General features: G+C 42.8%; 1 protein-coding gene across 1 annotated transcript in view; it reads left to right on the top strand.

Annotated features, from left to right (window-relative positions):
• The first annotated feature begins 3197 nt into the window (after nucleotides 1–3197).
• The window catches only part of LOC143924970 (septin-9-like), a 210797-nt gene continuing 199582 nt past the window's right edge, over nucleotides 3198–14412 (top strand). Inside the window, exon 1 of the mRNA XM_077449527.1 lies at nucleotides 3198–3514. Within this exon, the coding sequence (XP_077305653.1) occupies nucleotides 3460–3514 (55 nt within the window). The 5' untranslated portion in view covers nucleotides 3198–3459. The remainder of the gene's footprint in view (nucleotides 3515–14412) is intronic.

Here is a 14412-nt window from a genome sequence, read left to right on the forward strand (position 1 = left end):
GACTCCACTGACACCGTCCACTGCTCAACCGGCACCGTCCACTGCTCAACCGGCACCGTCCACTGCTCAACCGACACCATCCACTGCTCAACCGACACCGTCCACTGCTCTACTGACTCTACTGACACCGTCCACTGCTCTACTGACACCGTCCACTGCTCTACTGACACCGTCCACTGCTCTACTGACACCGTCCACTGCTCAACCGACACCGTCCACTGCTCTACTGACTCTACTGACACCGTCCACTGCTCAACCGGCACCGTCCACTGCTCTACTGACTCTACTGACATCGTCCACTGCTCAACCGGCACCGTCCACTGCTCAACCGGCACCGTCCACTGCTCAACCGACACCATCCACTGCTCAACCGACACCGTCCACTGCTCTACTGACTCTACTGACACCGTCCACTGCTCTACTGACACCGTCCACTGCTCAACCGACACCGTCCACTGCTCTACTGACACCGTCCACTGCTCTACTGGCACCGTCCACTGCTCTACTGACACTGTCCACTGCTCAACCGACACCGGCCACTGCTCAACCGACACCATCCACTGCTCAACCAACACCATCCACTGCTCAACTGACACCATACACTTCTTAACCGACACTGTCCACTGCTCTACTGACACCATCCACTGCTTAACCGACACCGTCCACTGCTCTACTGACACCGTCCACTGCTCAACCGACACCGTCCACTGCTCTACTGACACCGTCCACTGCTCAACCGACACCGTCCACTGCTCTACTGACACCGTCCACTGCTCTACTGACACCGTCCACTGCTCAACCGACACCGTCCACTGCTCTACTGACACCGTCCACTGCTCAACCGACACCGTCCACTGCTCTACTGACACCGTCCACTGCTCTACTGACACCGTCCACTGCTCAACCGACACCATCCACTGCTCAACCGGCACTGTCCACTGCTCTACTGACACGTCTACCGCTCTACTGACACCATCCACTGCTCAACCGACACCGTCCACTGCCCTACTGACACTGACCTCTGCCATGTGAAGCAGGCAGTTAATTTAGTCTAGGTTCACAATTGTATGTCTGCATTTTCAGGCATTTTTGGAGCATAATTTATGCATGTTTTTATGCCTTTTGGATGCTTTCAAGCATTATGACTTTTTGTTTTGGCACACGGAAAGCAGTATCTTCAGGTGTTAATAATTATTTTTCTCCATTATTGTTATTAGTATTACTCAATTATATTGTTATTTATTTATTAGGTATTTATTATTATTATTAACTTACAATTACTATTACTAATATATTATTTGTATTATTCTTTTATTTTGTTTCATTGTCACATTTTGTTGAAAGGCTTGAGGTTATACTAATAATAATAATAAAAATAATAATAATAATAATAATAATTATTATTATTATTATTAATATTATTATTAATGTTTTATTTACTTATTATTAGTATAACCTCAAGCCTTTCAACAAAATGTGACAATGAAACAAAATAAAATTGTTTATTAAAATTATTATTAATATTATGATATAATATAAAATAATAAGTGAAAAAAACATTAATAATAATAATAATAATAATAATAATAATTATTATTATTATTATTACTTTTATATTATTAGATTTTTTTTTTTATTATGTTAATAGATTTTATTTGTATTTTTGTTTTTTGTTTTTGTTTTTTTGTTCAAAGACCTGAGCTAATTTTATTATTGTTATTGTTATTATTAGCAATATTATTATTATATTATAATAATAAACTACTTTATGGATTACAATATATTATATGTATTATTATTATTATTTTAGTAATTATTTAATTTTTGTTTTTTATTTTATTTTCTTGCTCCGTTTTGTTCAAAGACCTGGAGTTATTTTATTATTAATTATATTACTATAATTAACATTATTTTTATTATTATTATTATTAATAATAATAATAATAATAATAATAATAATAAATAATAATACTAATCAATTATTTACTCAATACTTACAATATACTTGAAATCTTCTTTCCAAGCAATGTTGCCCTACTGGAAATGCGCAATAAATCACTGAGATATGGATGGGGGCTTAGCTACAAAATCACTAAAGGAGAGCCATTTGTGGAAGAGCACACCAACCTAATATAAAATAGTAGCATTAGTTTAATTTGTAGCAGCGACTAATCACTAGTGGTTAAACTGCTATTGTCATTGTTATTATTAGCAATATTATTATTATATTATAATAATAAACTACTATAGATGTATTATTATTATTATTATTATTTTATTAATTTATTATTTTATTATATTTTATTATTATTTCATTTTATTGCTACATTTTGTTTGAATACTTGGAGTTGTTTTATTATTAATTCTATTACTATTATTATTATTATTATTATTATTAATAATAATAAATAATATTAATAATACATTTCTCATTATTATTATTCCTTATTTTTTTATTTCATTTATTTTATTGCTCCATTTTGTTTCAAGATCTGAGGTTACTAGTAGGAGATTGATAAGTACAAAAACGCAGTAATACACTTGGGGACAAAAAACTCACGCTCCTGACCCAAAAGGAGCACGTATACTTTTTGGCACAACAAGCAGCAGCACATCATTGGCGTAGGAACCGGGCCCCATAGAATCTACTTGAAATCTTTTTTCCGAGCACTGTTGCGCTTCTGGAAATGCGCAACAAAATCGCTCAGATGTGGGTGGGGGCTTAGCTACAAATCCCTATAGGAGAGCCATTTGTGGCAGATCGCACCTACCTGTAGCAGCGACCAATGACTTGCGGTTAAACTGCTAGCTACAAATCAATGGCGTCAGCGGTTAAATGCTGCTACAAAATTGCCCGTCTGACATGCAGCTTCCTAATGCTTTCTTGTCCAAAGAAAATACATTTTTATTACCCCCAAGGAATGGAGAGGGTTAAGAAGAAAGCCTTGGATTTGGCAAAAAAAATTCCCCCCTCCACTCTGCTCTAACCCTCCTAACTTCCAGATGTGCACATCAAATAAGTCATAGAAAAAGGGAGAGAGAGAGCGAGAGAAAGAGAGAGAGAGAGAGAGAGAGAGAGAGAGAGAGAGAAGGGGATTCCTAAAAGGTATTTGAGAGGAGGGGAGGCTGGATGTAACTGATCCCACTCCGGAGTAGGAGGGATCAGTCTGCCCCTGCCTCTCTCCACTTTCTCACTCTGCACTGGATTTTTAAATGTAAAGCAGTCAGGACTCGGGTGCAGTCTCCCAGTGCTGAGGAGCAAAAAAGGAACTTTTACTGTACGCTTTTGTTATCTCAGGGGGGGGGGGGCTCATTCTCGTTACAGTCCCTCCGCCATCTTGCCGCCACTTTGCTCAGCCCTGCGCACATCCCATGTGGGGGTTTCGTCTAGTTTGGCCCCAGCTCTAAATCTTGACCGCAAGAGGGGCTTTTTCGTGACCGACCAAGGAGAGGGTGAAAATGACGCACTTATCCGTCAACGATCACTTGGAAGGGATCCTCTCCGATTTTGAAGGTAAGAAGGAACGTCCTAGTGTTCTAAGACACAAATTGGTTTCGATTGGGTAAATTTGATGTGCAATTTGATCAGTAGGCGCCTCTGCATGAAACGCCGTAGGTGTCAGTTTTCGTAAACCGCTAGAGACATCCATCACTACTGATTTCGGTCATCTAGATTTGGCTATGGCAGTTTGCCAGCTTTTGTGGAACCATGAATCGCACCCTGTTGGGGCTTGTAGTTCCTCCATGACAATTTAGGAGCTGTGGGCAATTTTGTATAGAGCAGATACAGTTTGGACTTAGGAGACACCAGAATCTGTACATGGTGAGAAATTTCTGTTTTTAATGGTGAAATAATTTTGGAGGCTTGTAGTTCCACACCAGGCTTGGGTCTCTGGCCAATTTGGTGTAAATCAGACAATGACTGGGCACAGTGTTTTTTTTTGTTTTGTTTTTTTAGAGGAGACACCAGAATCTGGTGGAAAATCACTTTTTAAATGGTTGTATGACTTTCAAGGCTTTTCGTTTCACACCAGGTTTGGTTGGATCTTTGGGAAATTTGGTGTAGATAAGACTATGATTGGGTTTGGGGTTCATAGAAGAGACACCAGAACCTTTACATGGTGGCAAACAACTATTTTTAATGGGTATATAGCTTTGGAGGCTTGTAGTTCCACACTAGTTTTAGCTTTATGGGCAGTTTGGTTTGAATGGTGATAAGGGCTTGGGCTGTTGCCAAAATTGTACATGGTGGAAACGGCTATTTTTGTGAGTTGGATGACTTTGGGCCTTTTAGGTCTTCACCAGGTTTGAAACTTGGACAATGTAGTGTAGATCTGACAGTGACTGGGTTTAGGGCTTTTCTTAAGAGGAGACCCCCAAACCTGTACGTAGTGGGAAGCGACCAGTTTTTAAGGGTTGGATGACTTTGGGGCTTGTAGGGCTACACCAGGATTGAAGCTATGGACAATGTGGTGTAGATCTGACAGTGACTGGTCTTATGTTTCTTTTTTCAAGAGGAGACAATGAAACCTGTACATGGTGGGACGTGACTATTTTTTAAGGGTTGAATGAATTTAAGGGCTTGTAGTTCCACACCAGGTTTGGTTGGAGCTATGGACGATTTGGTGTAGATCTGACAGTGATTGGTCTTAGGGTTTTTTTTTTTTTTTTTTTAAGAGGAGACCCCGAAATCTGGGCATGATGGAAATTACTATTTTAACCTGTTGGATGACTTTAGGGGCTTGTAGTTTTACACCAGGTTTGGAGCTATGGACAATTTGGTGTAGATCTGACAGTGACTGGGCATAGGGCTTTTTTTAAGAGGAGGTCCCAAAGCGTGCACATGATGGGAAACGCCAATTTTTTTAGGGTTTGGATGACTTTTGGGCTTGTAGTTCTACACCAGGGTTGAAGCTATGGGCATTTTGGTGTAGATGAGGTGGGGATTGGGTTTAGGGTTGTTACAGAGGGAGCACCCGAACCTGTACATAGTGGGAAACCACTGCTTAAAACTTTGTTTGACTTTGGGGGCTTATAGTTCAACACATGGTTTGGAGCTATGAACTATTTGGTATAGACCAGACGGTGGTAGGACTTAGCCCTTGTACACACGGTCGGAGAATCCGTCGGAATGTGTCCTATCGGACCGTGTTGTCGGATAATCCGACTGTGTGTGGTATGCATCGAACTGTTTCCGTCGGAATATCCGTCGGACCAAATTTTCCAACATGTTGGAAATATTTCCCGACCAACTAGTCTGATAGGACATACTCCGTTCATGTGTAGAGAATTTTCGATTGGACAAAGTGCCACTCATGCTCAGATCAAATTCCTACATCAAAGCTATTGGCTACTAGCCTGAACGTAGTCCCATCGTAATGAAATTACGTCATCATGTTCTGAAAGATCGGATTTTTCGCCAACTTTGTCCGACCGTGTGTATGCAGCTGTTTCGGACAAGATCCGACGGACAGAATCCGACGGATTTGGTTGTCGAAATGTCCGACCGTGTGTACAAGGGCTTAGGGTTGTTTTGGGCACACCAGAACCTGTAAAGAGATAACTCTTTAGCCATTGTAATATTTTTTAAGCAATGAATACACTCATATATTTAAGACTGACAGTTAGCCTGTGTTTCATGTTGAAACGTGATATCCTCATTTCTCATCCTTTAATATCCCAAAATATGATCATTTTAGCATATGGCACTATGTCATCAGACCTATCCTCATACTAGTCTGACAGTGATTTCATAAACTTTTCCAGCTGTTCTAATCAACCATTCATCCAATTACCGTGCTTTGGTTTTTACGATGAGCACACGCACCCGGACAAACAGTTGTCCCAAATGGTCAAATTTCTCCATATCAAGCCATCGTTGATGCCAATGTATGGACAGATGTTTATAAAAGGCACCAGCAGATGGCAGGATTTGGGGTTAGAGGTCGAGCTGGGCAGCTAATGACATGATGAATAGGATATGAGACTTGAGGTCATCAGCAACAGTGTGCCTATTGAGGAGATGCACGTTCTGCTGCGCCAGTGGGACCAGCTGTGACCTGTAGTTCCTTAGGAATGCGAGTGAGCAGCATAGGGGCATGCTGGCCAGTAAGGACACGTGAAATTTGTGCACTGCGTTTTAGGTGGTGGTTTCCTCCCACAGGCCACAAACATAGGAATAGAATAAAAAAAAAAAGTTCTGTTTGGCGGCTCTGGTGGCAGATGCAGTAGAGTCTAAGCTCCTCTGCAGAGGATGTGATCCGAATAGTCCTATGTACTGTGGCTTGGCAGAGGGCACTGATTGGCCCAACTTGCGATATTTTTTATTTTTATTTATTACAGGTACTTATATAGCGTCATCAATTTACACATCGCTTTACATACGTATATACTGTACATTCACATCAGTGCCTGGCATTGAGGAGCTTACAATCTAAGGTCCCTAACTTACATTAATACATACCCATGCTAGGACCAATTTAGACAGGAGCCAATTGACCTACCTACCACAATAACGCCTAGATAATCAGAAATTAATAATTAATTTAATATTTAATTATTTAAATAATTATTATTATTTAATTCATTAATAATATTTTAAATAATTCCCGCTTCGACTTCACGTAGCCACACAGAAATATAAGAGGTCTTACGGCTTCCCCCCCCCCCCCCTCCTACAGCTCCACATTAACAGATCCCTAATAATAGTGATCCTTTGCCAGGCAGCTTGCCAGGGGGGATTAAAGATGGCATCAAATGGCAAAGATCAGATCTTCGAGGGACTCAAAATAGATGAGGAACCTTTTTTTTTTTTTTTTACTTTTTTTTTAAATACTTAAATGTTTTTGTTTTTAATTTTAAAATAAGTAAAAAATAAAATAGAAAAATAAATCAATAAATCAATAAAATTGTATGTAGTCATCCTTCCCTTTCTGTGCTCCATCTTCCCGATTAACGGGGACCTTGCCAGGTTTTCGAAACCATCCTTGATTTTCTATAGGATTTTTCCATTTCCATTTGCACCGTGTGCTAAAGCATGGGTCTCCAAACTGCGGCCCTGGGGCCAGATGCGGCCCTTTGCTTGCCCTCTGACTCCAAAAATGGTGCATAATTCCTGCCACTGACATCAACAACGAGGCTCCATTTCTTCCACTGAAACCAACAATGGGGTGAAATTCCTCCCCCTAATACAAACAATGGGGCACTGTTTACTCCAACTGATGCCAGAATTTTTTTTTTTATTCCCACGGGCCACAGTCCGGCCCCCCCTAAAGTCTATAGGACAGTAAACTGGCCCTTTGTTTACAAAGTTTGGAGACCCCTGTGCTAATGGGTGTTTTGTCACGCGTTAATGTGCATTACATTAAGTCAGCCCATTATAATCAATTGGCTTACGACACATCAAGGCATCCCAAAAACTGGGCGTGTTGGAATTTTTTTTAGAGCAACACATTATGGTGCGTTACTGTGCATTGCGGCACATTGCAACATGTGTGCATTGTCTTAGTGTGATGGGGGGCTATTCAAAAGAAATGGCATTGCAACTAAGCAACTCACAACTGTTAACGCAAGTGCTCTTGCAACACATAGATGTCACTTGGCTCCTATATTATAGTGAGTTCATGCTCCAACAGGACCTGTGAGCAGGTTGAATGATTGTCAATGCAGTACATGTAATGTGCAATGCCGAGCATTCCAATGCTGAACGGCACCGTAACACGTCAAAGCAAGTAATGTGCATTGATGAGCATTGCAAGAACATGCCAGTTAATACGTGTACCGCGACAACGCATAGACATAATTTAGATGACATGTCCTCAGATGACGTCTTATATGACAAAACGCGTTGGGTGGAGCCTACGCACACGAAGTTGCGAAGCTTATTTGGATTTGGAATTTTTGCAGTATGGCCTGGAATTGTGATTATCTATGTTCATATCTGTTATTACCATGTGAGTGGATTTTGCACATTTATTAAAGTTTTTAGCCAAATTTACACTATGTCATTCAGCCCCTGTATTATAATTAGGTTTATACTCTAATGCCCCGTACACACGGTCGGACATTCCACCCACAAAAGATTTTGGCCGAAACTTGTCTTGCATACACACAGTCGCACAAAGTTGGCGGAAAATCGTATCGTTCGGCACGAGGTGACGTTATACACTTACGATCGGACTACGTAGAGGCCAGTAGCCAATAGCTTTTGTCTCCAAATTTTTTCTGAGCATGCGTGGCACTTTGTGTGTCGGAATTCTCCACACACGATCGGAAAAAGTCTGATCGGATTTTGTTGTCGGAAAATTTTAGATCCAGCTCTCAAACTTTTTTCGTTGGAAATTCCGAAAGTAAAAGTCTGACAGAGCCCACACACGATCAGATTTTCCGACAATATAATCCGATCGGACCTTTTCCGTCTGAATTTCCGACCGTGTGTATGGGGCATAAGGCTCGATTCACGATCTATGCATGTTGCTTTTGAGCGTTTCTGCAGTGCTTTTTGCTGTGCTTTTTGCTTTTTTTTTTTACCACATTTTTGCTGCGATTTGCGTTTAGCATTTTTTTTGTGCTTTTAAAAAAAAAAAATGTGTGCTTTATTTTAATTTTATTATTTATTTATTATTTTTTATTGTTTATTATTATTTATTATTATTTGTTTGTAACGCAAAGTGCAGAAAAATCGCAGTAAAATCGCTTAAATAATAATGCACTAAATGCTTTTCCTGCAGCTTCTCCGTTGAAGTCCATTCAACCAAAAGAGCAAAAAGCACCGTTTTGCGTTTTAAGGCTCCGTTCACACCTATGCATGTTGCATTTGAGCGTTTCTGCAGTGCTTTTTGCTGTGCTTTCCGTGTTTTCGGACACGCGTTTTTGATGCGTTTTGCATTTTTGATCCTTTTTCTTTGGCCAATTTGTTGTTGAGCAGATTAAATAATGCGAAACGTATATCATACATTTCGCAGAATCACAGCACACCGAACTGCACTGTGCCATGCGTTTTGGTGCGCAAGAACACGCATATTAGCATATTAGGAGATACATGGGGGTGCCATTAAGAATTATTGGCACCGCCATGTGTCTGTTGAAGGGCAGCGCTTTTTTTGTGCGTTGTGGGAAAGTGCGCAATTCTGCATGCATTCCTGACACATACAGAGTGTGAAGGTAGCATAAAAAGGACGTTATTGTGTGCAGATTGTGTGTTGAATGATTTAGATCCAGTCTGTCTCTCTGTTTTCTAGCAAAATTTCCATAGAATTATTATTATTATACAGGATTTATATATATATATATAAAAGGGAGACAATACAGTTATAATACAATAAAATACAAGAGGATTAAGAGGGCCCTGCTCAAAAGAGCTTACAATCTAATAAGAATTCAGTGGAGATGGGGAAAAAAGGGGCACCAGCATCACTTCACAAGTGAAGGCCCATTAGCGTGTCGCAGAATCTTACACAACAATGTAACAACTGCTTTTCACTTTTTAACAAACCTGCCGCTGAGTAATCAGCAGTGGAAAATCTCCGTTTATGAACAGCAATGTGCAGAACATGGTCTGTGAATCCTGCGAAAATCTTGCGCAACGGAAAACCGTTGAGTCCAAAATAATCTCCGTCTGTGAGATTTGTGGCATCTCTTGATTAAAAGTATTGCATATTTTTAGTGGGCGCAGCTTTATAGAGATTTATAGATCAGCCACAAGGGGGAGATCTGTGTTTCACTGCAATCACTCAGCTTCCCTGTTTTCAACATAACCTGTCACACTGGGATCTACAGACATTCGATCGTCTCCTGATCCAGGCCAGTCTGATGTGTCCACCTATTGTCTCCATTATAAAAGACCAATTTCACTTTAACCACTTGATCTCTGGAGGGTTTACCCCCCCCCCCCCCCCATGACCAGGCCATTTTTTGCGATACAGCACTGCGTTACTTTAACTGACAATTGCGCGGTCGTGCGTCTTTGTACATAAATAACATTTTGTCCTTATTTCCCCATAAATAGAGCTTACTTTTGGTGGTATTTGGTCACCTCTGCGTCTTTTCTTTTTTTGCCCTAGAAACAAAAAAAAGAGCGACAATTTTGAAAAAATAAAAAAATATATATTTTTTTACTTTCTGCTATAAAACAAATAAAAAAATATATATAATATAAATATAATAAATATAAATATAATAAACAAATATTTTAAAAAAATGTATTTCTTCATCATTGTAGACCAATATGTATTCTGCTACATATTTTTGGTAAAAAAAAAAAAAAATCCCAATAATGGCGTGTACACACGATCGGAAATTCGGCCAGCAAAAGACCGATGTGAGCTTTTGGTCGGAAAATGTGATCGTGTGTACGCTCCATCTGACTTTTGCTGGGCAAATTTTGGCCAGCAAAAGATTGAGAGCATGTTCTCAATTTTTTCGGTCTGATAAAGTTCCTATCCGAAAATGCGATCGTGTGTATGCAATTCCGATGCGCAAAAACTGACGCATGCTCAGATTCAACTACGAGATGGAAGCTATTGGCTACTGGCTATTGAACTTCCTTTTTCTACTCCCGTTGTACGTGTTGTACATCGCCGCCTTCTTGACGGTCGGAATTTGGTGCGACCGTGTGTACGCAGGACAGCTTAAGTGAAATCCTGACGGAATTCCGTCGGGAAAACCATCAGAGCTTTTTCCGACCAAAATTCTGATCATGTGTACGCGTCATAATTGTACATTGATTGGTTTGCGCAAAAATTTCAGCATCTACAAACTATGGGATATTTTTATGGAATTTTAATTAATTTTTTTTACTAGTAATGGCGGCGATATCAGCAACTTAAAGCGGAATTGCGATATTGCTGTGGAACAAATCGGACACTAACTGATACTTTATGGGTTACCAGTGAAACTACTGAAGTAATCTGTGCTTAAAAAATATGCACTGTCACTGTACTAATGACATTGACAGGGAATGAGTTAACAAGAGGGGCGATCAAAGGGTTACATGTGTTCCTAGGTAGTGCTTGCTATCTGTGTGTGTGTGGGGGGGGGGGAGTGGGGGTGCTTGTACTGTGGGAAGGCAGAGATCCGTGTTCCTCATCGAGTCCACCAGACTTGCTGATTGGCTGCCGTTGTGCTTCCATACGCACCCCAGACTCGGAAGTGCAAATTACATACAGGTGTGTGATTTTGCACAGGGGAGCCGTATAGGTATTGTATACGGTCGGCAGCCGGTTAAAGCTGAACTCCGCGATCAGTAAATATTGTCTAAGTACATTGTCATCTGTATTCTTCTTGGGTCTCTGTGAGCTTTATGTATTTCTTCCAGATCTGTGCAGTAATCCGGAGTGGGACTTCCTGTAATAAAGACCGCTCACTGCAGCTCGCTCTCCTTGTGCAGAGTGACTGGTCTTGTCTCCGCCCCCTCCTGCTGTTTCTGTGTTGGTTGTCACTTGCTGGGCCCCTCCCACAGCTCAGTTCTCTGCACAGGCTGTATACAGCACAGTGATGATGTCACTGCTGCTTTTACAAGTTTATATCTTGATTTGCCAAGGAATTTGGTGCACAAAGGGGAATTGTTTGCTTTTATGGCTATTGAGGAATGCATTTCAATGAAAGTTTTTGTGCCCGGAGTTCTTCTTAATATATATGCCACACTGAAAGCTTTACTGTACACCCAACACTGTTCCTAAAATCTTATATAACACAACTTGTGTACTTAGTGGCCCTTTACCAAGACAGAAACATTTTGTAAGATCAAAGCGAATAAACCGCCGTCCGCCTTCAGTTTATTTTCTTTATTGTTTTACCACAACATTTATTATCTGATAATCGGGTGATCTTGATTTTTTAATGACCGTGCGTAGGTGGCCGTTTCCTGGCCATGTGAACCTGTGTATGTTTTCTTATGAGAACGTCTTTTATTTCGTCTCTTTCATCCCGCTCAAATGAGATATTTTGTGGATAGATTACAGAGGGAGATTATTATCACATCTGGAACAAAGTTTGTATAAGGCGGAACGCGGATGTTTCTCAGTCACATACATTGTTTTGTTTTTTATGGTGTATAGAACTTCATAAGATACACAGAAGTTGATGAAGTAATCATTTATTTCCCAGTTATTACAATGCAGGCATCTTTATTTCAGTGCCGTCTAGAATGTTCTCAACCACAGAGCAGTGGCCCATTGCCAGGCCGTGGCCTCCCCTCTCCTGGTGCTCCAGCAAGCTGCAGAACCCTTAAGCATCCTACATTGCCTTTCAGCTCCTTTAGTGCCCCTCAACCTCCCATAGGGGCCTACAGTGCCTGCAGGCCCCCGGAGAGCCCTCAGTCTCCACAGTGTCCCCTCCAACTTCCCACAGTGCATATAGCGTCCCCTAACCTCCTATAGTGGCCCACAGTGGCCCCATGAGAGCCCTCAGGTTCCATAGTGCCTCCCCAACATCCAGCAGTGCCTCCCAGCTCCCTTAGTGCCCCTCAACCTCCCATAGGGGCCCACAGTGCCTCCAGGCCCCCCGGGAGCACTAAGACTCTACAGTGCCCCCTCCAAATTCCCACAGTGCCTCCCAGCTCCTATAGTGTCCCCTAACCTCCCATAGTGGCCCACAGAGGCCCCATGAGAGCCCTCAGGTTCCATAGTGCCTCCCCAACATCCAACAGTGCCTCCCAGCTCCCTTAGTGCCCCTCAACCTCCCATGGGGGACTCACAGTGCCCCCAGGCCCTCCGGGAGCTCTTATGCCGCGTACACACGAGCGGACTGTATGGCGTACTTAGTTCGTCATACAATCCAACGGACAGTCCGTCGTACTTTCGACTGAACGGACTTGACCACACACGGATGCACAAACAGTCCGTCGAAAGCTTGCGCGATGATGTGTACAGCACGTACGACGGGACTAGAAATAGGAAGTCCAAGACACAGCAATGCAACCTTCCGCCGTGTAAATCCTTTCTGGGCATGCGCCATTCTTAGTCCGTCGAACTAGCCTACTGACGAGCGGATTGTCCGCTGAAACCAAAGTACGACGGACAGAATTTCGAAAAATCCGAAATTCTTAGTACGCCGGACTGCACGCTGAAAAAGTCCACTGAAGCCCACACACGAGCGGATTGTCCGCTGAAATGTGTTTCGACGGACTAAGTACGCCATACAGTCCACTTGTGTGTACGCGGCATTAGACTCCACAGTGCCCCCTCCAAATTCCCACAGTGCCTCCCAGCTCCTTTAGTGTCCCCTAACCTTCCATAGTGGTCCACAGTGCCCCCAGGCCCAATGAGAGCCCTCAGCTTCCATAGTGCTCCCCCCAACATCCAACAGTGTCTCCCAGCTAATAAAGTGTCCCTCAACCTACCAAAGTGGCCCACAGTGCCTCCAGGCCCCCTGAGACCCCTCAGGCTCAACAGTGTCCCCTTCAACTTCCTATAGTGCCTCCCAGCTCTTATAGTGTCCCACTACTTCCCATAGTGGCCCACAGTGCAACCAAGCCCCACGAGAGCCCTCAGCATCCATAGTGCCTACCACAGAGCCGCCCGGCTCAGCATAGCGCCCCCTCCAACCTCCAATAGTGGGCTACAGTGGGCCCAGGCACAATGAGAGTCCTCAGCCTACAGGATCCGCCCAATCTTCTGCAGAGCCTCCAGCCCTCAATAATGCCCTCAACGTCCAACAATGTCCCACAAAGCCCCCCAACCTCCTACAGTGCCCCCCCCCCCCCCCCTCCCACCCTTCTACAAAAACCTCCTCCCCTACAGGGCCACCAAGTCTACTGCAGAGTCCTCAAACCCCATCCAAAACCTTCAAACCACAGTGCCTCTAGCCTGCTGCAGAGCCTCCAAGCCCTCCATAGTGCGCCTAACCTCCAACAGTGTCCCTCAGTGCGCCGCAACCTCCTACAGTGCTCCCCAGCATGCTCCTAGCAAAGCCACTGAGTTGTCTCTAGTAATGATTGGGAGCCATCAGGGCTGGCTCCCATAAATGTGACCAATATGACTGCCAATCACAGTGGTCCCATGACCGGGCAGTCCTTCCCATCCCCCAGGTGAAGAGACCCTGTTAAAGGGATGCTGTGGCTGGGCGGGAAGGGGTTTCATTTGAATGGCAACCCCAACACAACGTAGCTGGATGGAAAATTTCCCGGCCGAAGAGTGCTGGCATCCAATCAGATGCAGGCACTGTTCATGTGTTCTGATAGCCAAGACTACAATAGCTGGCATAGCAGATTCATCCATCCTTACACTTTAGTGTGGATGGGAGAATCAAGTGATTTTTCTCATTCAGCTGGTGGGGCTAAATAAGGAAAATCTTCTCGTACAAGGCCTTTTGGTGGTCATATGACCAGGGTTACCTTTAGGTGAAATTCAAGATCTAAGGCCTTATTCACACCAGCTGGCCAACACAGTCCCAATATAAGGTCGAGTCAACATG

Source organism: Lithobates pipiens, unplaced genomic scaffold, assembly GCF_037356315.1.
Source record: "Lithobates pipiens isolate NorthernLeopardFrog02 unplaced genomic scaffold, aLitPip1_a1.2 Scaffold_22, whole genome shotgun sequence".
Classification (NCBI taxonomy): Eukaryota; Metazoa; Chordata; class Amphibia; order Anura; family Ranidae; genus Lithobates; species Lithobates pipiens.